Source organism: Orcinus orca, chromosome 5, assembly GCF_937001465.1.
Source record: "Orcinus orca chromosome 5, mOrcOrc1.1, whole genome shotgun sequence".
Classification (NCBI taxonomy): Eukaryota; Metazoa; Chordata; class Mammalia; order Artiodactyla; family Delphinidae; genus Orcinus; species Orcinus orca.
In genome coordinates, this window is record NC_064563.1 from 66,933,827 (window position 1) to 66,961,578 (window position 27,752).

Here is a 27,752-nt window from a genome sequence, read left to right on the forward strand (position 1 = left end):
AGCAATAGTGTATTTGATATTATATGTGTGTGTGTGTATGCTTATGTATAAATGAAATGAATGACAGCAAGGATACAGTTACAGGAGGGAGGAATTAGGACTATTTTGTTATTATAAGGTCCTTGTACTACCCATGCAGCAGTATAGTGCTATTTGGAAGTAGGTTTGGATTAGTTGTAAATGTATGCTGCAAACTTGAGGGCAACAACTAAAAATAGACACATAATAGATGTAATATGAAAGGGGAGAAAATGGAGTCATATAAAATACTCAGTTAAGACTACAAAAGGCAGAAAAAGTTGGAATAAAGAACAAAATTTGGAATAAAGAACAAGAAATAGAAAACAGTAACAATATGGTAGATATTAATGCAACTATGTTAATAATCATTTTAAATATCAGTAGTCTATACCAATTAAAAGAGATAGTTAAAATGGATTAAAAAACAAGAACCAACTAAGTGTTGGGTATAAGAAACCCATTTTAAATATGAAGACACATTAAGTAAAGAAATGGAGAAAGGTGTACTATAATACTACTACTCAAAAGAAAGCTGGAGTAGCTGTATTAATTTCAGACACAGCCAACTTCAGAGCAAAGAAAATTATCAAGGATAAAGAGAGGCATTACACAATACTCCAAGAAGACGTAATGATCCTTAATCTGTGTGCACCTAACAACAGTGTCAAAATACATGAGGCAAAAACTGATAGAATAGCAAGGAGAAATAGGTAAATCCACTGTTATAGTTGGAGACTTTTAACACCCCTCTATCAGAAATGGACAGATCCTGCAGGCAGAAAATCAGTAAGGACATAGTTGAGCTGAAGTTATGAACTAAGCACCATCATTCAGCTGGATACTACTGGTATCTATAGGCTCCTTTATCCAACAGTAACACATTACACATTCTTCTCAAGCTCACATGAATCATTCACCAAGATAGACCATGTTCTGGGTCATAAAACACACCTCAACAAACTTAAGAGAATAGAAATCATATAATGCTTGCTCTCAGACCACAGTGGAATTAAACTAGAAAATACTAGGAGAAAGAAAGCTGGAAAGTTCCCAAATACTTGGAAATTAAACAACATATTTCTAAGTAATAATGGACAAAGGAGAAATCTCAAGAGAAATTTAAGAGTAATTTGAACTAAATGAAAATGCTTACAAAAATTTGTGAGATGCAGCAAAAGCAGTGCTTGGAGGGAAATTTATAACATTGAATTCATATAGCAGAAAAGAAAAAGATCTAAAATCAATACTCTAAGCTTCTACCTTAGGAATTTGGAAAAAGAAGAACAAATTAAATCCAAAGTGAGCAGAAGAAAAGAAAAGAAAAATTAGAGCAGAAATTAATAAAATTGAAAGCAGGAAATCAGTTGAGAAAATTGTTGATTTGGGGGGATTTGGTTAAAACCAAAAGCTGTTTCTTTGAAAAGATCAATAAAATCTATAAGCCTCCAGTCAGGCTAACTTAGATAAAAAGGAGAGAAGACACAAATTACTAATATCAAAAATGAAAGAGGGGACAACTGTACAGATCCCATGGGCATTAAAAGGATAATAATATTATGAACAATTCTGTGCTCATAAATTTGATAACCTGGATGCAACAGGCCAGTTTTTTTTTTTTTTCTTTTTTTTTTTTGCGGTACGCGGGCCTCTCACTGTTGTGGTCTCTCCCATTGCGGAGCACAGGCTCCGGACGCGCAGGCTCAGCGGCCATGGCTCACGGGCCCAGCTGCTCCGCGGCATGTGGGATCTTCCCGGACCGGGGCACAAACCTGTGTCCCCTGCATCGGCAGGCGGACTCTCAACCACTGCGCCACCAGGGAAGCCCCCCAGGCCAGTTTTTTGAGATATAAAATTTGTCAAAACTCACACAAGAAGAAACAAACAATCTGAATAAGCCTGTATCTATTAAAGAAATTGAACCAGTAATTAATAACCTTCTAAAACAGAAAGCACCAGGCCCAGATGTGTTTCACTGGTGAATTTTACCAACCATTTAAGGGAGAAATTATGCCATTCTCTACAACCTCTTCAGAAGACAGAGCTCAGGGAATACTTTCTAACGTTTTCTATGAGGGCTGCATTACCCTAATACCAAAATCAAAGACATTACAAGGAAAGAAAACTTACAGACCAGTATCTCTCATGAACATAGATGCAAAAATTCTCAACAAAATATTAGCAAATTGAATCCAACAAGCTATAAAAAGAATTATACACCACAACTGAGATTTTATACCAGGTATGCAAGGCTGCTTCAACATTTGAAAATTAATGTATTCCATCACATCAGTAGGCTAGAGAAGAAAAATCACATGATCATATATCAGTAGATGCCGAAAAAGCATTTAACGAAGTCCAACTCCCATTCATGATAAAAACTCTCAGCAAATTGGGAATAGAGGAAAACTTCCTCAACTCGATAAAGAAAATGTACAGAAACCCTACAGCTAATGTCATACTTATTGATGAGAAACAATGGTGGGAAACAGGGCAAGGATGTCCTCTTCTTACCACTGCTTTTCAACATCATACTGAATGTCCTAGCTAATGCAAAAAGACAAGAAAAGCAAATAAAAGGTATAACGATTTGGAAGGAGAAATAAAACTGTTTACAGGTGACATGATCATTTATGTAGAAAGTCTGAAAGAACTGACCCCAAAACTCCTGGAACTAATAAACAGTTGTTGCAAGTTTGCACATACAAAGTTAATATACAGAAGGCAGTCACTTTACTGTATACCTGCAGTGAACAAGTGGAATTTGAAATTAAAAACACATTACCATTTATATTAGCACCCTAAAAAGTGAGATACTTATGTATAAATCTGACAAAGTTTGTACAAGATCTGTATGAGGAAAACTACAAAACTCTGATGAAAGATGTCAAAGAACTAAGTAAATGGAGAGATGTTCTGTGTTTATGGATAGGAGGACTCAATACTGTCAAGATGTCATTTTGTCCCAAGTTGATCTACAGATTCAGTGCAATCCCAGTCAAAATCCCAGCAAGTTATTTTTTTTTTGGATATTAACAAACTGATTCTGAAATTTATATGGAGAAGCGAACGACCCAGAATAGCTAAGGCAGTATTTAGACAGAAGAACAAAGTTGGAGGACTAAACACTACCTGACTTCAAGACTTAATATAAAGCTACTATAATCAAGACAGTGTGGTATTGGCAAAAGAATAAAAAAAAAAATCGGTAGAACCAAATAGCTCTGAAATAGACTCTCATAAACATAGACAACTGATCTTTGAAGAAGCAAAGGCAATACATTTGTGTAAAGATAGTCTTTTCAACAAATGGTGCTGGAACATCCGGACATCCACACGCAAAGAAGTTGACTCTAGACACAGACCTTACACTCTTCACAAAAATTAACTCAAAGCACATCATAGACCTAATTGGAAAATGCAAAACTATAAAATATCTAGACGGTAACGCAGGCAGTAACCTAATTGACTGTAGTTACGGTAATGAATTTTTAGATACAACACCATCCATGAAAGAAAGATTATTATCCATGAAAGAAGTATTGATAATCTGGGCTTCATTAAAATTAAAAGCTTTTGCTCTGCAAAACACAATGTCAAGAGAATGAGAAGATAATCCACAGATTGGGAGAAAATATTTGCAAGAGACTGTTAACCAAAGTATACAAATAACTCTTAAAACTTGACAATAAGAAAATGAATAACGTGGACTTCCCTGGTGGCACAGTGGTTAGGAATCTGCCTGCCAATGCAGGGGACATGGGTTCGAGCCCTGGTCCAGGAAGATCCCACATGCCGCGGAGCAACTAAGCCCGTGTGCCACAACTACTGAGCCTGTGCTCTAGAGCCTGTGACCCACACTGTTGAGCCTGCGTACCACAACTACTGAAGCCCGTGCACCTAGAGTCTGTGCTCTGCAACAGAGAAGCCACCGCAATGAGAAGCCCGTGCACTGCAACAAAGAATAGCCCCCGCTCGCCACAACTAGAGAAAGCCCGCACACAGCAACGAAGACCCAACGCATCCAAAAATAAAATAAATAAATTTATTTAAAAAAAGAAAATGAATAATGTGATTAAAAAATGAGCAAAGACCTGAACACACATCTCACCAAAGAAGATATACAGATGGCAGGTAAGCATATTGAAGGATGTTCAACATCATCAGGGAATTACAAATTAAAACAACAGTGGGATACCAGTACAACATACCTATTAGAATGGCTGAAATCTGGAACATCAACAACACCAAATGCTGGCTAGGATGTGGAGCAATAGGAACTCTCATGTATTGCTGGTGGGAATGCAAAATGGTACAGCCACTGTGGAAGACAGTTTGGCAATTGCTTATAAAACTAAACATACTCTTACTGTACGATCCAGCAGTTACACTCCTTTACCCAAAGGTGTTGAATATTTATCCACACAAAGACCTCCGCACAGATGTTCATAGTAGCTCTCTTCATAATTGCCCAGACTTGGAAGCAACCAAGATACTCTTAAGAAGGTGAATGGGTGAATAAAGTGTGGTACATCCATACAATGGAATCTTATTCAGCACTAAAGGTAAATGAACTATCAAGCCAAGAAAAGACTTGGAGGAAACTTAAATGCATTGCTAAGTGAAAGAAGCCAGTCTGAAAAGGTTACATCATGTATGATTCCGATTATATGACATTGTGGAAAAGGCAAAACCATGGAGACAGTAAAAGGATCAGCGTTTGTTAGGGGTTGGGGGTGATGGAGGGATGAATAGGTAGAGCACAGGATTTTTAGGGCATTGAAACTATTCTCTATGATACTATAATGGTGGATATATGTCATTATACATTTGTCAAAGCGCGTAGAATGTACCAAAAGTGAACCTTAATATGTGAACCTTAATATGAACTGTGGGCTTTAGGTGGTAATGATGTGCCAGTGTACATTCATTGATTATAAGAAATGTCCCACTGGTGCAGGGTGTTGTCAGTTGGGGGGTCGTGTGGTGTGGCGATCAAGGGGTAGATGGGAAATCTCTATACCTTCCTCTGGGTTTTGCTGTGAACATAATTAAAACTTCTCTAAAAAACAACGTTTATTGATTCGAAAAATGGAATTGAAGCAGAATGTAATTATTCATACAATTTTGAGCAATTCAGGTTTATTTGCACTTACAACAACACAGATTTGGAGTATTTATAAAGGATTATTGATTAAGAGATATACACTTGCTTGCATTATTCCAGTATTCATGTCAAAAGTAGAAATTTCAGTTCATCAGTATTACCAACTACAGATTCCTGTAATCTGCACACTGTAAGGCTTACTGATCATTTCACCCACTCCTGATGCTCTTACACTATTCTTTGTTAACTTTGATCTTTTAGTCTAAAACTTAGTCTAGTTACGTTTCCAATTTCTTTTAACCAAGAAATAGGTTTATACTACCAGATGACAGAACCTTACATTTTAGATGTAACTTAGGGATACAAAGGGTCCGAAAGAGTGTTTAATCTTAAGTTTCTTAAACGTTTATGAACAAGAGTCCATGTTACAAATAAGAAGACATTATAGTTATGCCTTAATATTAATTAGTGAATTCAGCAACTCATTGCCTGCTCAATACCTTCCCTGCGTCCAAGCTATTCGTTAAGCCAACAATACATAGACCTCTACACTAAGATTTATACCTTCTACATGTACCCTTGAATGACTCATTGATTTTGTGTCTGTGAAGAGACTCTAAAGGAAATTCTAAAAATAATGATAATTAAAGCGGTCTTATCTCACTTTTCTATTGTTTGGGAATATACCTGCCTCACCTCAAATGCCAAGTTTTATTTTTTGTTTCCACATAAAGATTATATTTCTGAAAAGATTTTGAGAGAGAATTGCTAAAGATACTTCTCTATTTTAGATGAGCAAGTTGTTATGGGCAACAAGCTTCTTGTATATATTAGGTAAGAGATTTTTAATTTATTTGTCTGTGTATGCTTCTTTTACAGAACTTCTCCTATATTCTTAGAGGTACTGTCATCTATTATCTGTACAGTGCTTTTCGTTTTCCAGTGTTCTTTCATGTATAGCAGTGCTTCTGAACAGTGGGTGATTCTGTCCCCCATCCCCTCTCCCCTCCGCCAGACATTTGCAAGCTTTGTCACAGCTGGGGTGGAGTAGAGATGCTCCTGGTACCTGGTGGATAGAGGCCAGGGATGCTGCTGAGCATCCTGTAATGTACAGGGTAGTCCCCACAACAAAGAATTCTCTCTCCCAAAGTATCAATAGGGCAGAGGTTGAGAAACCCTGATACAGAGTATTTTACTTTTACTACCAACAAGTCTGTGGGATATGTATTTATCCATATTTTATATATAAGGGTAAGAGATTAGTTTGCATCACGAAGAAGTTAGTGACAGAAGTGAGCTGAAATGTTTATGTCCTTACTCCTGGAACAGAGTTCTTCCAATAGACTATGCAGGCTCAGAACCATGTCCCGATAGACTTTTACATAGATAACTGGCTGGCAGACAGGCAGGAAGGTGGCAGAACTTGCTGGCACATCATTTTAGCTTCTATATGCATCAGAGTTAACTTCGAGACCTATTTCATATCTGTTACATTGTTTTTTTAGTGTAGAAGAACATGTATAGCATTTACCTAGTATTTTATCTTCTGTACTTTAAACTTTTAAGAATATGCAGGTATCTAGCTGTCTCTAACATTCAGAATTGATGACTGCTTCAAATTCACTTAAAATTCACTTCCCCCTACCCCCAGCTGCCCAAATGAGGGCATATTCAGGAGACATTTTTATAATCCAGCCCACAAAGCAAGTCGTTGGCCATTAGGAAGGTCTGATTTGGAGGTGAAACTGTACAGTTAATTTCTCATGAGATTCTAATTCTCCCTGAAGGCTTGTCTGACTACAGATATTTTTTAGCCTAGCTCATTCCCCATCTTTATTCACCATTCTTAGAACCACTGGATTTAAAAGTCTCTGAGGGGCTTCCTTGGTGGCGCAGTGGTTGAGGGTCTGCCTGCCGATGCAGGGAACACGGGTTCGTGCCCCAGTCCGGGAGGATCCCATGTGCTGTGGAGCGGCTGGGCCCGTGAGCCGTGGCCGCTGAGCCTGCGCATCCGGAGCCTGTGCTCCGTGGCGGGAGAGGCCACAGCGGTGAGAGGCCCGTGTACTGCAAAAAAAAAAAAAAAAAAAGTATAATGATGCTGTTAGTGTCTTTCCAGATGCTGGATATGAGACTTTTAGGTAATCTGTCCTTATTCCTTCTTGCCCATTTAGTGCAGCTTGAGTTTTTCTTAGGAAAAATAAGAAAAAAGGAAAGCTGTTACTCAGTTACAGGGTGTATTATTTCACCACCATCTCTGTTGCCCACATTTTCTGAACTGGCTATCATCTTGATCTGGGCTTGGACCTGACCTAACTGACAAAAGCTGAGCCTGCTTAAACTTCAAACTGCTATCTTGGGTTTGAGAAACAATGTGTTCCCGGGAAGTTATTTAGCCCATTATAAGTCACCAAATCTGTTCTCTTTCTTCTCTTCTCTTCTCTTCTAGCTGTTGTCTAGCAGGTCGTGCCTATCCCCTTGGTGACATCCCTGAAGATCTTGTTCCCTTGGTTAAAAACCAGGTTGGTGCTATTTTCATAGCGTTTTTACTCTCTTGTTAAAATGTGGTAAAGACAAATTGTAATAGAGGGTTACACATGGGTCAGGAGTTATCAGCTGTGACAGGAGAGAGGCTACATACCACCACTGAAGCCAGTAATTATAGCTGAGAGAGGTTAGAGAAGTTATAACACAGTGGCAATTTAAAGTAAATTCAACCTGCTTTTATTTTATCCAAATGGGAATCATTGCTTCAGCAAGATACTTTGTAAGGTGAGAAAATAATCACCTTTTTTTTTTCAACTTGCAGGTTTTTGAATTTTTAATTCGCCTGCATTCAACAGAAGCTCCCCCTGAGGAAGAAATCTATCCCTATATACGGACTTTGCTACATTTTGACACAAGAGAATTTCTAAATGTATTGGCGCTGGTAAGAAATAATACGATTCTAAGGTATTTTTAAAAGGAGTCAGGGTGATAATTTTTTTCTAATAGAAAGAAAGACAAATAATAGTCCTTATGCAAGTACAGTTTTTATGCCCTAGCAGTAAGGCAGGGTTTCAAATGTTTAATTTTGTTTTGCCACCCATATTTTCTAATTCTTTTTCTCCCTTCTACCCTTCCTTTCCTGCTTCCTTCCCCTCTCTTTCTTCTCTCCCTTCCTGTTTCTCTATGTCTGTCTGTCTGTCTCTGTTCTCTGTCTCTTTCTGACACATCCTTATTAAAAAGTTAAAGCACGGTTAGATGTGGTACATCCTTGATTTCATAAATTGTTAGTTTGTATACTAAATATGGAAGATTGCTCTGAACGACATGTGGTGGTGATGATAGTAGAAGTAACTGGAGTTGAAGTGGAACATGGAAGCTTGCTGACAAAACATCCTTGTACATGTTTTATTAAAGATGGATTTGGGGGCTTCCCTGGTGGCGCAGTTGTTGAGAGTCCGCCTGCCGATGCAGGGGACGTGGGTTCGTGCCCCGGTCCGGGAAGATCCCACATGCCACGGAGCGGCTGGGCCCGCGAGCCGTGGCCGCTGAGCCTGCGTGTCCGGAGCCTGTGCTCCACAACAGGAGAGGCCACAACAGTGAGAGGCCCGCGTACGGCAAAAAAAAAAAAAAAAAAAAAAAAAAGATGGATTTGGGTGAGCCAGAGTCTCTGTGAAAATGCCCCCAGGGGAATAATTAAATAACACATGATATACTTTCCCAATTAACTCATATTGTAGTTTTTTAAAAAGCTTTTGATAATATGGACAGCACTTACATTTTAGTGTTTAGTGAAGCAGCAGGCTCAAAAATTATTAAAAAAACAAATATTGTATGTGTACAATATTTGGAGAGGAAAAACAGGAAGGAAGTACATCTAAATATTAATAGAGATTAACTGTGTGAGATGGGGTAAATTTATTTAATGAGCATATAGTACTTCTGTAAGTTGAATAATAAACTGTTACAATTTTTAAAAATGCCTGTGAGAAGGTTGAGATCCCACTCATGTCATATTTTGCATTAGTTTAATTTGAAAATCTGATTTCAGAAGTAGTAACTTTAATAGCATAGGAAGAAGGGAAAAGAAACTTAGAAGTCAGATCTAGGGACTTCCCTCGTGGTGAAGTGGTTAAGAATCTGCCTGCCAATGCAGGGGACACGGGTTCAAGCCCTGGTCCGGGAAGATCCCACATGCCGTGGAGCAATTAAGCCTGTGTGCCACAACTACTGAGCCTGCGCTCTAGAGCCCGCGAGCCACAACTACTGAGCCCGCATGCCACAACTACTGAAGCCTGCACGCTTAGAGTATGCGCACCGCAACAGAGTAGCCCCCGCTCGCCGCAACTAGAGAAAGCCCACATGCAGCAACGAAGACCCAATGCAGCCAAAAATAAAATAATTAATAAATTAAACAAGAGAAGTCAAATCTAGTTGGTTTAGGAGACCTTAGACGCCCAGAATAGAATATAAGGGTACTTAGTGTCTGGCATGTAGGATAAAAGAAACAAGAAGTGGTGGGGCTGGGGTTCAGAAAGCATGATAGAGAGCAACAAAGAATTTTACCTAATTTTCCTGTTTTAAAGGGCTGTGGTAGCACTGAAGATTGGAATTATGCTCATGTCTGAATTATGATACTGGCATTGATTGTAAGGCTGCAATAAAATCTCTGTCATTTACTTGACAAATATTTGAGGGTCAAATATACCACATGTACTGTACTAACTGGGTGTATACCCTGGGCTGACAGTATATAAACCCTGCCTTTGTGGAGGAAGAGGATCCAGACTTGTAGATAAGTAATTATAGCACAGTGAAGATGTGTCGCTGGAGAAGTGCAGGATGCTGTAAGAACACTTAGAAGGGGAATCTAATGGAGGGTTCAGGAAGGTGTCTTGGATGAAATGATGTCCATGGTGAGTCTCAAAGGATGTGTAGAAGTTAGGTTAAGGATAGGGAAAAATATTCTAGGCAGAAGGACAGACTATGTAAAAAGGCCTGGAAATAAGACAGAGCAACAGGTAATTGAAAAAAATCAGTATGGCCACATCTTTAAGTGTAAGGAAGCCTGCAGAGAGAGAAATTAGAGAGTTAGGTAGAGTCTGAGTTTTGTTATCCATGGTAGGAAGTTTGGACTTTATACTAGAGCAGGAGGTAGCCGTTGAAGCCTTTTAGGTAGAAAAATATCACGATTTGTAGTTTAGAAAAATTCCCTTTGGTTGTTGAATGGAAAATGGATTGAAATAAGATAAGATTGGAGGCAGGAAGATGTTAGCAAAATTTTGTGAAAATCTAGATAGAAGGTAATGGTGGCTTGATTAGGGCGGTGACAGTGGGGGTAACCAAGACATGAAAGGATTTGAAAGATATTTTAGGAGGCAAATCAGCCTAAGATTTAGGGCTTAATATACAGTTGGATGTGAAAGATAAGACAAATAGGGAAGCATCAAAGATTCTTAGATTTCTGACCTGGTAAACTGGATGTATAGTGGTTTACTTGTGGATTCAACAGGAAATCAGAGGAGAAACAGGTTTCTTGGGAGATGGATGGGGCGGGGGTGGTGGTGGTGCAGAGTAATGATGAAGTGTGGTAGAGGTAGAAAATTAGCTCTCTTTTGGACTTAATGAATTTGAAATGCCTAAAAGACAAGTGGAAGCTTCCTTCTGTGTGTGCATCAAGGGTTGGCTGCATTCCCAAGTATTACAGCTGGAGAAATGGGTAAGATGTAGGATCCTAAATTCTAGATTCACTGCCTATTATGTCTACCATAATTGATTACTCATATGACCTTCCTAATTAGTATACCTTAATAAAAACATTTTCAGGGAGACACAAAAGAATTTAGATGACAGACTTTTAAATCATATTTTCCCACCTTTAAAAATTTTATAATATTTTTTTCAAATGAGGTTTTTAAATTTAGCTTTCTTGAGGTACAGTTTATACAAAATATAATTCATCCATTTCAAGAGAAGAGTTTGACAAACATATGCAGTCTTGTAACCACTACCACAATCTAGATATAGAACAAAAGGTCACTTTTGCAGTTTAGTACTGAGTCCCTTGCCCCTTGCAACTGCTGGTCTGCTTTATGACAGTATAGTTTCGCCTTTCTAAAATGTTATTTAAATAGAATCATACACTTTGTAGTTTTTTCTGGCTTCTTTCACTTAAAATAATGCTTTTGAGACTTATCCATGCTGTGGCTTATACCAATAAGTTGTTCCTCTTTATGGCTATGTAATTTTCTATTTTATGGATATATAATTTGATCCATTCACCAATAGTTGGTCCTTGGGGTTGTTTCCAGTTTAAGTTATTATGAATAAAGCTATTATGAATATTTACATAAAGGCCTTTGTGTGGACATATATCTTTATTTCTCTTGAGTAAATACCAAATAATGGAATTGCTGGGTCATTTGTTATGTGTATTATTTTACTTAAGAAGAAACTGACAAGACTTTTCTAAAGTGGTTCTACCAGCTTACATTCCAGTAGTGTATGAGAGTATCAGTTCTTCATCTTCTCTCCAACACTTGGTATGGTTGATCTTTTTTTTTTAAATAAATTTATTTATTTAATTTTGGCTGCGTTGGGTCTTCGTTGCTGCATGTGGGCTTTCTTTAGTTGCGACTAGCGGGGGCTACTCTTCATTGTGATGTCCAGGCTTCTCACTGCGGTGGCTTCTCTTGTTGTGGAGCATGGGCTCTAGGCGTGTGGGCTTCAGTAGTTGTGGCATGCAGGCTCAGTAGTTGTGGCGCACAGGCTTAGTTGCTGTGCGGCATGTGGGATCTTCCCGGACCAGGGCTCGAACCCGTGTCCCCTGCATTGGCTGGCAGATTCTTAACCCCTGCGCCACCAGGGAAGTCCCTGGTTGATCTTTTTAATTTGACCGTTCTAATAGGTGTATAGTGGTATCTCATTGTGGTCTTAATTTATATTTTCCTCCTGACAAATAATATTAAACATCTTTTCATTAAAATATATTAGGAAAGAAGTTATGTTTGCCATCCATATATCCTCTTTGTTGAAAATATCAAATTTTTTTTGCCAATTTTTCCCCTATTTTTAAAAATTGTTTTCTTGTTCTGAGAGTTTTTTAATATATGTTTTTTTTTTTATCAGATTACGTAAGTTTCGCAGATGTTTTCTCCCAGTCTGTAGTTTGTCTTTTCATTCTCCTAACAAGGTGTTCTGAATAGCAGAAGTTTGAAATTTTGATCAAGTCTAATTTATTAGTTTTGTTTTATGGATGTTGCTTCTGGTGCTGTATCTAAGAAATCTTCACGTGACCCAGGGTCACAAAGATATTCTCTTGTATTTCTGTTAGAAGTTTTATGGTTTTAGGTTTTACATTTAGATCTGTGATTCATTTTGAAGACATTTTTGCGTGTGGTACGAGGTTTAGCTGCAAGTTCTTTTTTCTTCTTTTGCGTATAGATATCTAACTCTTACAGCACCATTTGACAAAAAGACTGTCCTTTCTCTACTGAGTTGTCTTTGTACTTTGTCAAAGATGCATCATCTGTGTATATGTGGGTCTGCTTCTGAACTGTATTCTATGCCACTGGTCTGTTTGTCTTGATGCCAGTACCACACTGCCTTGATTACTGTAGCTTTATAATGAGTATGAAAATCACATTATGTTAGCTCTTCCATGTTCTTGTTCTCTTTCAAAATTACATTGTCTTTTGTAGCTTAGGGTGGTTTTTTTTTTTGCATTTCAATATGAATTTTGAGTTATCTTGTTAATTTCTACAAAAGCCTGCCTGGATTTTGATTAGGATTGTGTTCAATGTTTAGTCAATTTAAGAATAGACATCTTAGCAATACTGAGTTTTGTGACCCATGCAAAGGTATACTGTTCCATTTATTTAGGTTTTCTTTAATTTTTCTCAGTAATATTTTATAGTTTTCAGTGTAGTTTTCTGAGTGATAAGGATTCAATGTAATGTTTCTCTACTATTGTACAATTTAAAATTCTTGATAAAGTAAAATAACACTTGCCTCCCACTTACCTTGCTTTTGTATACTGCCGTAAGGAAAACTGATGTCAACCTGACTTTTCTTAACTTTCCCAGGGACTTAATCTTTTTTCCTAGAGGACCAGAATACTTTTTTCTTTATATTTAAAGACTAATATTTTAACTCTAAGATATTACTCAGAATTGACAATTTGGGTCAGTTTTGCCATATATGTACTGTGGGCCTTTTCAAGTATGTGAATTCGAGTCTTTTTATTTAAAGAAAGTTTTCTTGAACGTAGATTTAAATACTTTTTCTGCTTTGTTATTTTGTATTTCATCTTCAAAAACTCCAGTTATTTGTATATCTTCTATATTTATCACCTTTTTTTGTTCTCTTTTATTTCCTTCTTTATTTAATTTCATTTTGTTGGTTCTTTTCATTTACATTCTCTATTTCTCTTTACAGTGCTTTTGGTCATATCTGTTCTCCCTTTGGTGGCTTGTAATTCTGTCTTCATTTCTGAGATGACTTTTTTTTTCAGTTTTTGTCTGAGTTCAGTTAGCTGCTATTTCCTATCTTCCTGCTCTTTGTTCATTTCTTTTATGAATTCTTAAATTTATGGTTTGTGATGTTCTTTCAAATCTACAATTGTATGTTTAAATATATTTCCTATATGTTGGGATATTGTTATAGTTTACTTCTATCTTGTGACTAGTTTTTATTTTAAATGTTTTATTATTGAGTGCCTTCATTTGCTGTTTTTATTGTCATTATTTTTTTTTTTTCTTTTGCGGTATGCGGGCCTCTCACTGTTGTGGCCTCTCCCGTTGCGGAGCACAGGCTCCGGAAGCGCAGGCTCAGGGGCCATGGCTCACGGGCCCAGCCGCTCCGCGGCATGTGGGATCTTCCCGGACCGGGGCACGAACCCGTGTCCCCTGCATCGGCAGGCGGACTCTCAACCACTGCGCCACCAGGGGAGCCTTGTCATTTTTTTATGTTGGATTTTTCTGGACTAGCAATAATAGGTGACCTTGTTGGATGGTGGGGGAAAATTACATACTATTTTCCACATTCAAGTATCTTCTTTATTTGCTACAACCAAGTGCAATTTTTTAAATAAATAGTGTGTTTTGGGGATAGCCTATCTTCTCAATCTTTGACAGTCTCTTGTTTTAGTAGGACCTTTATCTTGAGCCACTTTCTTCTTTACCACAAGCCTCCGAGGAATATCTCTCCATTCCCTTTTCTATGTTAAAAGCTGTATCTTACCAAGGCCTCCATCTATACTTGCCAGACCTCTTCCTTTGTTCTTCCCATTAGTCAGTGTGCTGATGCACCGGGTTGCAGACGTGACCTCATTATTTCCTCACCCAGGGTGGATTTCCCTTTTCTTTTGGAGGTGAATTCCATTTGATATTATAGGTATTCTGTTCCTACTGAAACCTCGTCACACCCTCCTTTCCTCTACCCAGTTCTGTCCTGACCTCTTTTTGGTTTTATGGGCTTTGGAGCCAACTTTGCTAATTTGGGATGTTTACTTTCCCGCTTTTATATAAGTTGAAGTATGTAACATTTGTGGTCCTTCTGGTTTTCCCATTAGCCTGGGTTGGGTGAATCTTTTTGTTCTTTTCTACATACACGGATCTTATTGGGAGATGTGTGAAGCTGTTAGGTCAGGGGTTCACAAACCACAGTCTGTAGACCAAATCCAGCTCCATTTCGCCTCTGGCTTGTGTGAGCTAAGAGTAATTTTTTTTTTTTTAAGGGTTATAAAAAGAGAAGAAGACTATGTCGTACAAACCACATGTAGCCCACAAAGCCTAAAATATTTTCTCTCTGGCCCTTTACAGAGAATGTTTCTTGACCCCTGGATCAGGCTTTAGCCAACTATCATTATCTTACAGAAACCCTATAATAGTTTTTAAGGGGCTACAGAAAGAAGTTTTTTTTTTTTTTTTACATCTTTATTGGAGTATAATTGCTTTACAATGGTGTGTTAGTTTCTGCTTTATAACAAAGTGAATCAGTTATACATATACATATGTTCCCATATCTCTTCCCTCTTACGTCTCCCTCCCTCCCACCCTCCGTATCCCACCCCTCCAGGCGGTCACTAAGCACCGAGCTCATCTCCCTGTGCTATGCGGCTGCTTCCAAATGTAAGGTAGAAGCTAGTGGGAAGCAGCCGCAGAAAGAAGTTTTTATGACCAAATTCACAGGTGACTTTGGACTTGAATTTTAGGTCTACCTTTGCACTTCACAAACCGTGTCATTCTCCATTAGGACATCTTTGCATGTTATTCCTCTAACAAGCATTGTATAATTAGAAGCATCTTTGTGGAATGATAATGTTTTAACATAAATGTGCCATTTTGGTGGCAGCTGTTAACTACAATCAAAATATGTCATTATGTGTATCACAACATTCATAAGAAAGTATATCACCACTTAATTATGTTTACAGAAGTAAACTTGCAATATGTGTTTCAAAGCGGTGAATACATGCTGCCAAAAGGAAAGTGGATACAGAAATTCTTTTTTACTTGCTGTCAGTGCTGTAGTTGTTTAATACATATGTTAATTCTCCGTGGTTTTGTGTTTAGTTGAATAGCAGTTGTATTAGCAGATAGTACCTTGTCCTTGTGACGGCAGAGTGACATCTCATTTTGGCCACACGCCCTGGGAAGGGGGTGTGTGCATTTGTGTGAGTGTGTGTGTGTTTGTTGTTCTCATAAACGTTAGAACTGAGAGACTTTCTAGAACATTTTTCTGTCTTCAGGCCAGGTCATATTTAACCCACGTAAGCATCAAAATACCCTCTGTTTGAACTTTCCATATTAAGAGTTCCTACAAGTCCCCTAGGTAACTCATTTAAGCTTTTCTTAACTAACTGGCAGCAAAGCATTCTAGTTGAAGAAGAAATTTTTTTAAAAGATTTTATTTTCCTCTGTAATTAACTGGACAAATCAGTAGTTGTTGTTTAAAGTGCTTACTGTGTGTCAGACAAGAAAAGGGAAGGAAGGACATGCTAGTAAGAGAACAGCATGAGCCGAGGTACTTTGGAGAAGCTGGGGAATTAAAGAACAGCAAGTATTCTGGTTTGAACGTAACTATGATGTAGTCTTGAAAGTTTGTGGCTCTGAAATTCTTTGTTAATCTATTGGGACAATATGTAGTCTATTTTTTTGCTTCAGGATCGTAAGCAGTAAATTATTGCTGTGTGGATTTAAACATTACTAAGGGCCAAATGTGCTAAGTGAAAACCATAGGCAGATCTTCAAGTCTTTCATCATGCTTATTATTCAGTAAATATTTTCATTTAAATTTTTTTATAGTGAATATAATTTCAATTTCTTCATATATGCATCCTGTAGCTTCTAGGTATTTTCAGAATCTGGTGCTGTCATATACGTGGGTGCATGTTCTATTCAGAATATATTTGGCTGTACTTGAGCAGGGGCATAAAATCAAAAATGCTGTACTTGGCAGTGTTTTGAAAATAGAATGCCTGTTCTTTGTGTGTATCCTTGAGGTTTTTAACATTGTGACAGAGCATCATTTTTTCCAAGTTGTCATGGAAATCATGAAAATTATTTTTCATGACAGTTAGCAAACTGTATTTCAGTTATTATTTCCAAATAGCATGGACGGAATGATGGCTGAGCATGTAGCATGTATTTCATCCTTTTCAAACCCTTGCTCACAAATTGCCTCTTGCCATTAGTGTTCTTTCTTTTTCGTTGCCTGTAAACTTTGCCTTCCTTTCCTGAGTCACTTTCTGGTTATATAGTAATCACTATATGTTTATACTTTTTATTTATTCAGAATACTATGCAATATTGAATACTGTAGCTTTCTATTTAACTCACTAAAAATAACTTATTAAAGGTATATCAGGAAAAACCGGATGAGGAGTGGTTACCTTATTTGGAATTTACCTGACTATTAAGAATTTAATATCTTGTTTCCTTCTAAAATTTCCAAATAATACTTAATTTATAAATTTCTTTTTCCCTTTCAGACTTTTGAAGATTTTAAAAATGACAAGCAAGCTGTAGAATATCAACAACGTATTGTGGATATTTTGTTGAAAGTAAGTATTCAAAGAATATATGTCTTTGTATTGATGTTTATATTAAGAAAACAGAATTATTTGATGGCAAGTTCTAAAATAATCTTGTTTAATAAAGTAATATGTTGCAATCATTTAAAAATTTTATTATGCTGTCTTAGTACTTTATTCAGCTTTTGAAGACAAAGCATTCATTCAAAAAATATAATGTATCTCAGCTACAGAGTGCTACTCTTGAGAAATGCATATTGTGATAATTCCTATATTAGTGTGATTACATTCAGAAATGGACACTAACTTCAGAATGCTTTGAGAAATAACTAACGTGAAGAGTCTCCTTCTGTCTCATACCAACACCACTGTGTTGCTAAGGTAGTGCCATACATAGTTTTGCCATGGAACTGAGATGATGGTGACACTTAAGAATGATTTGAGGCACACAGAGATGATCATCCCAATCTAAATCTAACTAGATTCAGTTGAAAGCTATTTTGAGATTCATACTGTTGCTAGTGAATGACCTTTTCTGTCCATCTGCACAGCTTCAGCCACACCAGTTTCTTCTTGTAGTTGAAAGCTTAGAATTTTCATCCTGTTCATTTGGCTATAAAATGGAGATTTCATCCTCTTAGTAACTTTTAGATTATTTTGGACAAGAGACTAAAATTAAAATATTCTCTAGTTGTGCATAACATTAATGCATTAATTACATTTATAATAGTTCTTCATAATTTTCAAAGCTCATTTATATACATGATCTCATTTGAGCTATTTATTGACCTTGTAAGATAGGCAGTGATGAATAAGAGAATAGAATTGCTAAGCTCCCAAATAATGCCAGTTTGATCCAGGTGGCTAGTATGGAGAATTTTCACCTAGATTTCCAAAATACCTTCCCAAATGGTCTTATTCTTGTCCTTCTTTTTTTTTTTTTTTTTTTTGCAGTACGTGGGCCTCTCACTGTTGTGGCCTCTCCCATTGCGGAGCACAGGCTCCGGACGCACAGGCTCAGTGGCCATGCATGGCTCACGGGCCTAGCCGCTCCACGGCATGTGAGATCTTCCCGGACCGGGGCACGAACCCATGTCCCCTGCATTGGCAGGCGGACTCTCAACCACTGTGCCACCAGGGAAGCCCCTCTTATCCTTCTTTAATTCATGATCTTACCTCTCCTCTACCTAATATTCTTCTGTGGCTCCCCCTTGGCTCAGTTGAAATTAAGTTCTGCTGTGAGAGAAAGTTCAAAATAATAATAGCTTGTTATGGAAATCTAGTTGTCTCCTATAGGTCTGGAGGGTAGGCAATCTGATCTAGTAGAGTAGCTTCACAAACTTATCAGTGATGTACATTCCTTCTGTCTTATTGCTGTTATTCTTAGTATGTGGTTTGTGTCTTTTGGCCCAAAACGGCTGCTGAAGCTCCAGCCATCACCTCTGCATTCTAGCCAGCCTGAATGCAGAAAGAGATGAAGAAGAAAGTGTTCTTTCTTTCAGAAAATGTTTTAGAAGTTATGTACTGCAATTCTGCTTATATCATGTTTATCACAGCTTAGATATATGGCCCCTTAGATGCTAAGAGAGACTGAGAAATGTACTCTATTTTGTAGGTGGCCATGTGTTTAGCTAAAAATGAGGAGTTCTGTTTCTAAATTAGAAGGAAGGAACAGATGTTGGAGCACAAGTACTAGTTTCTGCCATACCCATCTAAACTGTTTAACACAACATCCAAGATGCTTCTATATTTTCTGGTCCCTGACTACTTCTCTATAACTGCTCCCCTCTCTGACCCTCCTCACTGCTCCCACCCCTGCCATTCTGTATTATGAACTCCTCAACAGTTTTGTGTTTTTGTTTGTTTTGGCCACACTGCACAGCTTGCAAGATCTCAGTTCCCCAACCACGGATTGAACCTGGGCCACGGCAGTGAAAGCCCAGAATCCTAACCACTAGGCCACCAGGGGACTCCTTTCTCAACAGTTTTAAATTGTTGGAATTCAGTGAACTTTCTGTGTCACCTTTACAGCTTATGTTCTTTGTGTGAGTTTTCTTTTATCCCACCATGCCTTTTCTTTCCCTTTCCCTGCCTGGCAAATTCCTAGCCATTTTCCAAGACATAACTCAAATATCATCCATGAGAAACTTTTAGAACCCTCTCTCACACTTCCAGTTTGATTATTTGCCCCTTCTCTGTGTTCATGTAACACTTCATGCTATACTTGGCATACTGTAGTAATTGTTTACATGTATATTTTCCTACCTGGAATGAATTTCCTGTAGGTAGCAACTGTAAGGATTTTTTTTTTTTCTTGGTTATTGTTTTAACATGCCCAGAAACAGAAACATGTCCAGCACAATGCCTGCAACCTGGTAGATGTTCAAGAAATGTTTGCAAGTTGATTGAATTAGAATTCGAATTTAAAACTGTACTAAGGGAGTTCCCTGGTGGTGCAGTGGTTAAGAATCCACCTGCCAATGCAGGGGACACGGGTTCAAGCCATGGTCTGGGAAGATTCCACATGCCACGGAGGAGCTAAGCCTGTGTGCCACAACTACTGAGCCTGTGCTCACGAGCCACAACTACTGAGCTCGTGAGCCACAACTACTGAAGCCTGCACACCTAGAGCCCGTGCTTCGCAACAAGAGAAGGCGCTGCAATGAGAAGCTGGCACACGGCAACAAAGAGTAGCCCCCACTCGCCGCAACTAGAGAAAGCCCACACGCAGCAACGAAGACCCAATGCGGCCAAAAATAAAAATAAATAAATTAAAAATAATAAAAATAAAACTGTACTAAGTTGGAAGAATGATCCAAATGAAGGAAATAAAGCTCCACGAAGTACTTAAACTCTTACTGTTGGTGAATTGTGCTCTTGTATATATATATATTTTAATTGAAGTAGAGTTGATTTACAATATTGTATTAGTTTCAGGTGTACAGCAAAGTGATTCAGTTTTATATATATATATATATATTTCAGGTTATTTTCCATTATAGGTTATTACAAGATACTGAATATAGTTCTCTGTGCTATACAGTAAATTCTTATTGCTTATCTGTTTTATGTATAGTAGTTTGTATCCATTGCTCTCATACTCCTGATTGACCCCTCCCACCCCCTTTTCCCATAGGTAATCGTAAGTTTGTTTTCTATATCTGTGCATCTCTTTCTGTTTTATATATAGATTCATTTGTATTATTTTTTAGATTCCACTATAAGTGATATCATAATATTTGTCTTTCTGAATTACTTCACTAAAGTATAATATTCTCTAGTTCCATCAATGTTTGCTGCAAATGGCATTATTTCATCCTTTTTATGGCCGAGTAATATTCCGTTATGTATATAAACCACATCTTCTAAAGCCATTTGTCTGTTGGTGGACACTTAGGTTGCTTCCATGTCTTGGCTATTGTAAATAGTGCTGCTGTGAACATTGGGGTGCATGTATCTTTTCGAATTAGAGTTTTCATCTTTTCAGATACATGTCCAGGAGTGGGATTGCTGGCTCATATGGTAGCTCTATTTTTAGTTTTTTTAAGGAACCTCCATACTGTTTTCCATAGTGGCTGCATCTTGTATATTGTTTTGATAGTATTTACCTAGGGTCAATGAAGAATGAACTTTTGAGATTATTTTCTCATTTCTGATGATAGAGTTGTACTCATTTGTTAAAGTGTTTTTCTGAGGGAGCATAGGCAAGGACCAGAGAACAGGTGAGGGAGCATCAAACCTCAGGCATTATCATGGGTGCTGAATGGCTGCAGATATAGAGGGGGAAAGCTGTTAATTTGTGACTTCTTATAAGATTGCTCAGAAAATTTTGTAAGCATGGTCTCTGAAATCGGTCAGAGAGGAAATGAAAAGAAGCTAAAATTTCTAGGATGATAACTTGCTGAGGTAGCAAGGGAACAGGCTGTGAGTTAGAACTGTTTCCTTTGAAGGTGTTTCTAGGATCAGATAGTTAAAACTACACTTCAGAGCAAAAGGAAGAGCTAAAAGCAGAGAAGGGCACTAGTTGGGCCCTGAGAGTTGAGTCTTGGAAAGGACCTGCACACTGAAAGGGAGTGATGACTGGGTATTTTAAAGCTATAGAAAGCTCTTTGAATATTATAAATTGGAATTTAGAAACACACACAGATTACAACTTGAAATATCCTCATACTCTAGTAATGATTAATTATGCACTTGAGCAAGCTGTGACTGCTGGATTAAAAGCAGGCATGGTAAAAAAAGGAAGGGACATAGTGCTTAGCAAAGTAAGAAAAGGTAGGCTAAAAGCTCGGCCCCAAGGGAATGTTTTATAGGAGAAATCTTATCTTTGAACAGAAAATGAAAGGGGGGAATTAAGGACTTTTCTCTAGGTGAGATGGGGTACTATTCCCTAATTTGTTTTAGAGTTGCCTCCATAAATTCATCTAGTCCAAAACAATACCTGGTCTTCCTTCCCATACTTCTGCATTCTCCCTCTTTGTTAATGGCATCATTCTCCTCCCTGCCTGTCAGGCTCAAGACCTGCCATTTTTCATTCCTCCTTTAGCCACATGTTTCCACACATGTGAATACTTGCCCTGTCTCCCCTCTCTCTGCAGTGTCTTTTGCATCTGTTTCTCCTTCCCTGTTCATTATCACTGCATTGTTCTGAACCCCTCTGTCTCTCCCTTGGACCCCTGAAATCACATGCATCTTGGTCTCTCTACCTTTTATCTCTTGCTTCTGTTATTTAATCCTAACACTGCTGATGGGGTGATTTTCTTAAGCACAGTGCTGATCATGATCAGCTCTCCTCATTGCCCCTTTAGAAACTCCTCAGTTTTTGGTGGAATAAATTCTACATTCCTTAGAATGACATTGGAGGCCTAATCTTTCCTTTCGATCTAATTTCTCCCTCCTCATGCATGCTGCTGCATTCTAATGAAACACACAGTTTCTCCAGACAAACTTGTATTTTCCTGTGTTCATGCTTTTGCCCCTACTCTTCTCTCTGCCTGGACTGCTCTTTCTCCTGACATTTCCCCCTGTCATGTTTTCCACATGGGCTTTAAAGCTTAGTTTAAAAGCTAGTTTTCTCTTGTTTTTTTCAAATTTCTTCTCTAACCAGTTGAACTAAATTTCTCCCACTGTGCTTCCATAGTCATTTGTTCCTTTATAATAGTGCTGATTGATCACATTACGCTTTTTAGTTAAGATTTGTTTACCTGTCTCACCTTGCTTCCTGGTTCATAATTCCCTTGAAGGCTTCTACCATAGCATCTTACTCATAGTAGTAGGTACTCAGGAGATGAGAGGTCACTTAAATCAGAGGACTGATTATGACTTGATAACTCTGTGTGGTTGCAAAGAGCCTGTTATATGAAACCATCTGTTCAAGAAACTGCTTATAGACAAGGCAGAAGCCATTCACTTCATGTTTTCGTGGGCTGGCTGAGTTCTTTTCTGGGATACCTTCACTCTCAAGTTATCTTACTTTTCAACCCCAGAGCAACTCCCTTCTTCCTGTGTTGGTGGACAAATTTTTAATAAGGTTACTTTAATTTAAATTAACTTCAGATTCTCTTTTAAGAATTCAAGAGGGAAACATGATTAATATTTCTTTGAAATCCACCTCTCTAACAATTCAGTTCTTATCCAACTTGTGCCTAAAATTATGCTAAAAATTACTAAAATGCTTTCAGGGTGTGCAAGTAGTTGTGCTCCTTCTCTAAATGGTATTGAACTCAATTGTTACATAGCCAATAAAAGAAGCTTCGAGTCTTTAGTACTGAGGCTTCCCCCAGCTTCTAATTATTTATTTTTCTGTGTCAAACCAGATGGCATATTGAATAAATGGTCTCTTTTGCTTATCAGGTTATGGTGGAGAATTCAGATTTTACTCCCTCACAAGTAGGGTGTCTCTTTACCTTCCTTGCCCGGCAGCTTGCAAAGCCTGACAATACCTTGTTTGTAAACAGAACCCTTTTTGATCAGGTGAGTGTCTTTAACCATAAGAACTAGAATTGTTTTTATTTACGGTTCATAGAGAAATTCACTGGATTACATGGTTTCTTAATATAATAGCCTATTGGGTAAGTGTCTTACCAGGTAGAAGCTTTTTCACCTTTCAGTTTGGATCTAAATTAGTTTTTTTTTTTTTTTTTTAATGTTGTGTTTGGGTTGTATGACTGCCTAGTAACTTGGTATCATGGGAGTATGGTTTGTGGAGATTGGTTTATATAGATTCTGTTCTCCCAATTATTCTGTTGTTCTAAATTGCCTAGAATTCTTGGCTTAAGAATTTTCCAGTTTAATAATCACCCATCTCACTGGTAGTAAGACTATGCTGTTGAGTATCTGGAGGAGAGATTACTTTTAGAAAATCTGAATTTACTTACAAATGAATTTAACTGTGAAGGTATTTCCTAATCCCGGTTAAATATCTCCACAAAGCCACAGGTGGCAAAGAAAATACTTTTTATCTGGAGAAAGTTGCTAATAATGACCAGCGTTTATTGAGCACTTCATAGTGCCATGCTCTGTTCCAAAGTTTTATATGTATGTGTTAACTCCATACTCCCAGTAGCTCTGAAATTGGTATAGTTATTACTCCCATTTTTCAGATGAGGAAACTAAAACCTGGTGAGGTTAAGTCACTCATCCAAGGTTGTACTTAGTAAGTGTTATTATTAGCAATAAATATCGTTGTTAAGTGTTAATAAGGTTAGGATTCAAATTCAAGTGGCCTGACTCCAAAGTCCATGCTTTGTGTGGTCCACGGTGTTGAGGATCTTAAAGTTAAGGTATGTAGATGATGCTGGCTTCCAGTCATGTTTCTAAACAGCAAAGAAATGTGTATAAGGTATATATTAAATTGTTAGCATACCTGAAGCCTGCTGTGTCATCTACTATGCCAATCAGTTGGGAAGATACCATATACCTGTGGTGTTCATTGAGCCGAGTGTGAATGAATTGGTGATATAGAAAGGGTAGTAATCGTTTTCATTATGACAGGGGTGTGGCATGCATGCTCGTATCCAATTAACAAAATACCTTTTCTTTGACCAGGTCCTTGAATTCCTCTGTAGTCCTGACGATGACTCCCGACACTCAGAAAGACAGCAGGTATGAACTACTGGAACTCATCTTGCTAAAGAATGAGAAAGAAGACAGAGTAAGCCAGAAAGAACCTTTCTGTACTAGACCTCACTAGACATAAGGGGAAAATGACTTGTGCCAAACCGTAATACTAAGCTAGACAGTGGCAACCAGAAAAGGGTGTGGATGGTTGTTAGTTTGAGCCTCAATCAAACTAAATTCCTAGGCAGACTGGACCTGTCTTGCATTCAACATGACATCAAAGAGAATATAAACTTTATCCTTCTCCTTCATGAGCAACAGTTGGCACCTGTTGTATGCTGCTTTCCACCAGTGTCATCAAGCTGGTAACCACTTCTAGTTGCTATGGCCGTGAACCAGAAAGGCTTCAGGATCCTGAGTGTTGGAACACTCAGCTTTTGGGAGTGCCACTACACTAGTGCTCAACATTTCTGGAGACTAGAACCCATCTGTCTCTCCACTAATCACTGTGAGAAAGAAATTGATTACCACTTCTTTCTACTTAGCCACTTTCTTGAGGGTCCTTTCTAGATAGGATTTCTTAAAAGCTTACCCATTGTAATTGTGAGCACTAAGAGAGGCAGTCTATTTAAAATTGATAGCAAGACTTTGTCAGCTAAGTAAGCTACAAAAATTAAGTGCTTTGAGAGCTATGCTGATTTTTTATGGTAATATATGCCAGGCCAGAGGTTGAGACTCAGATAAAGAATATAGGATCACACAGCAAACCCTTTCTCTGCACAGCTGTGGCCCCGTGACTGCTGCAGACTGTCTTAGGGAAGAGAACAGCTGCTAAAATTTTGATTGTCTCTTAAATTATACTGAATACAAATAGTAGTGTGGATCCCTCATTTTGCCCCTATTTCTCTATTGGCAGGAAAAGTGAAACATGTTATGCATGGTGTTGCTATATAAAATGATAAAAACTTCTTATGTAAATTACTAAATAAAACAAAAATAAAAACCAAACTAAATGTAAAAGCCAAACCTTTAAAAGTAATCATAATGTAGTAATCTATTATTGGGAATCCCCTTTGGGATTATCTGGGGTTTTTTTCCCCAACTCATTTTAGAAAATAGAAAGAAAACTGATGAAGTAAATTGCTCAAGGTCATAAATGAGATTAGAACTCAATTCCTTCCCTTCTAATCCAGCACTCTTTCTCTTGTACTGCTTGTCATATATCAAAATTTGTTTATGCAATATATTTGAATATTTTCCAGTGGTATGCTGATAAAAGTTTAACAACTGGTTCACACTGATATGAACGTTGGTTGATGTTTTCATTTATTAAAGTGAATAAGATGAAAGTGCAACAGTGAAAGCATGTCAGAACTTCATTCATCAGTGTTGTGACTTCTTTGCTGAATCGGATAACAGTTTTTGAATACTGGAAAATAATTCCTTAATTTTTTTGTGCTATTTATAGTGTAATGTCTCTGACATGCACACTTTTAAGTTTGACTATCTTTTTAACATTATCTCCATCACTTTCTTAACCAGAAATTGGCACGCTTTTTCTGTAAAGGACCAGAGAGTAAATATTTTAGGCTTTATGGGTCACATATAGTCTCTGTCACATATTCTTCTTTGTTTTATAACCCTTTGAGCATGTAACAAGCCCTGATTTACAGCATTTGCCAGTTTCCATGGTGTAAGTATTCCCACCATGGCTGACTTCAGTCTACTAGCATGATGTCATCCGGCACATGGAATTGGGGAGAGATGCACCATACCACACACTTGTGTAGTATTTCCACCATACAGATACGGCTACAGTAACTAACCTTGAGAGCATACACAGTAAAATGTAGTAAAATAATTAGGAAGTGGTGAGTGTGGGTATTGATTACCTTCACTTTTAATTTAATTTATTTAATTGTAGGTTTATATAATTTGATTTTTAACAATGCCTGTATTTAACCACCGGCTTACAAAATTCCTGAAAAGTTAAGTCAGTTTCAGCTCAGTAAGTTGGTTCAGACTGGCTCTAGCAGTGGCATTTGATTATGTTATTCCAAACTGAGGCTTCTAGCAGGTGGGTTCACGCTATCATTGCTCTATATAGCAGTACATTATAATACTCAAAATGGATTAAATTAGAGTTCTGAAGTGTAAAGATAGGATAGGTTTTATTTCTTTTCTGCCTTTTAAAAAAATTTGACTTGAAAGTAATCAATTTCCTGTGTTAGAAAAATGCTTTGTTAAATGGTTTCCTGGAGTTCTGAGAAAGAGTGTTACTCTGGATCTTGAACTTAAATATAGGAGAGAGCTTTCTCATATTGCTCTAATGACTATGTAATGATTCTATTATATTTGAGATTTATTTTAAAATATTGATATCTCAACATCCTGGTCACCTTTTTATTCAGCTACTTAGTGTGGTAAAGATTAATTATATGAACCCCAGTATTTTTCTTTGTTTTTTATTGTGGTCAAATATATATACACAATAAGATTTGTCATTTTAAGCATTTTAAGTGTACAGTTCTCATTAAATATAATCTCACTGTTGTGCAACCATCACTACCATCTGTCTCCAGAACTTTATAATCCCAAACTGAAACTCTGTACCCATTAAACAGTAAGTCCTTGTTACCCCTCCCCAGCACCCTGGCAACTATTAAACCTTCTGTCTCTGTGAATTTGACTACTTTAGGTGCCTCGTATAAGTGGAATTATACATTATGTGTCCTTTTATGACTTATTTCACGTAGCATGATGTTTTTAAGGTTTATCGATATGTGGCATGTGTCAGAATTTCATTCCTTTTTAAGGATGAATAGTATTCCATTATATGTATATACCATATTTTGTTCATCCATTTATCCATTGATTGACATTGTTTCCACCTTTTAGCTCTTGTGAATAATGCTATACTGTGAGAAACCCCAAGTTTAGTTAGAAAAATTAACACGTGAACATGGATACTACCTGTGGACAACAGATTTTAAAGAGCCATAAGTCATAAAAGGACAAAAATTCACTTATTGAAAGAATACATATGGACGTTTTTAGTTTAGTGGAGGGTCAATTAGATATTCTAATATCTAATAAGGCTTTGTTTGCAAACACTTTGGCATTCCTTCCATGTTTGAAAATAGAGCTGTTTACCTTTTGTAAGACTTAAATACAATATGATCAACATTATAATGGCAGTCTAATCCCTTGTATACATGAAAGCCAAACTGAAACATCAGCACATAATAAGACAAAAGCAAAAAAGGTATGGTTTCTGTGGCTGCATGGACCCTTAAAGAGCTAATAAATAAAAGTAGATTCCAAAGTGTTTTTACTCATTTATTTTAAATGTTCAGGTCCTTTTAGAATTGCTGCAGGCTGGAGGCATAGTTCAATTTGAAGAGAGTCGGCTCATCCGTATGGCAGAAAAGGCAGAATTGTAAGTTGCTTTGAAGCCATGTATTAGTTCCCGTAGAACTATTAAATTACATTTCTCTAACTTGAAGCCCAGTTTATTTATGCATTGCCATTTTTTTAAGAAAAGTTATGCAT

At 37.5% G+C, this 27,752-nt stretch overlaps 1 protein-coding gene and 1 long non-coding RNA gene across 4 annotated transcripts in view; one reads left to right on the forward strand and one right to left on the reverse strand.

The window, feature by feature from the left end:
* Nucleotides 1-27,752, forward strand: part of VPS8 (VPS8 subunit of CORVET complex) — a 300,406-nt gene that overhangs the window by 127,321 nt on the left and 145,333 nt on the right. For all 3 annotated transcript variants that reach the window (XM_049709893.1, XM_049709894.1, XM_033403195.2), the window contains exons 25-31: nt 5,917-5,959; nt 7,572-7,644; nt 7,932-8,051; nt 17,100-17,171; nt 22,995-23,114; nt 24,189-24,245; nt 27,557-27,639. In XM_049709893.1, the coding sequence (XP_049565850.1) occupies nt 5,917-5,959; nt 7,572-7,644; nt 7,932-8,051; nt 17,100-17,171; nt 22,995-23,114; nt 24,189-24,245; nt 27,557-27,639 (568 nt within the window). The remainder of the gene's footprint in view (nt 1-5,916; nt 5,960-7,571; nt 7,645-7,931; nt 8,052-17,099; nt 17,172-22,994; nt 23,115-24,188; nt 24,246-27,556; nt 27,640-27,752) is intronic.
* Nucleotides 1-27,752, reverse strand: part of LOC125964429 (uncharacterized) — a 190,432-nt gene that overhangs the window by 59,940 nt on the left and 102,740 nt on the right. The window lies entirely within an intron of this gene.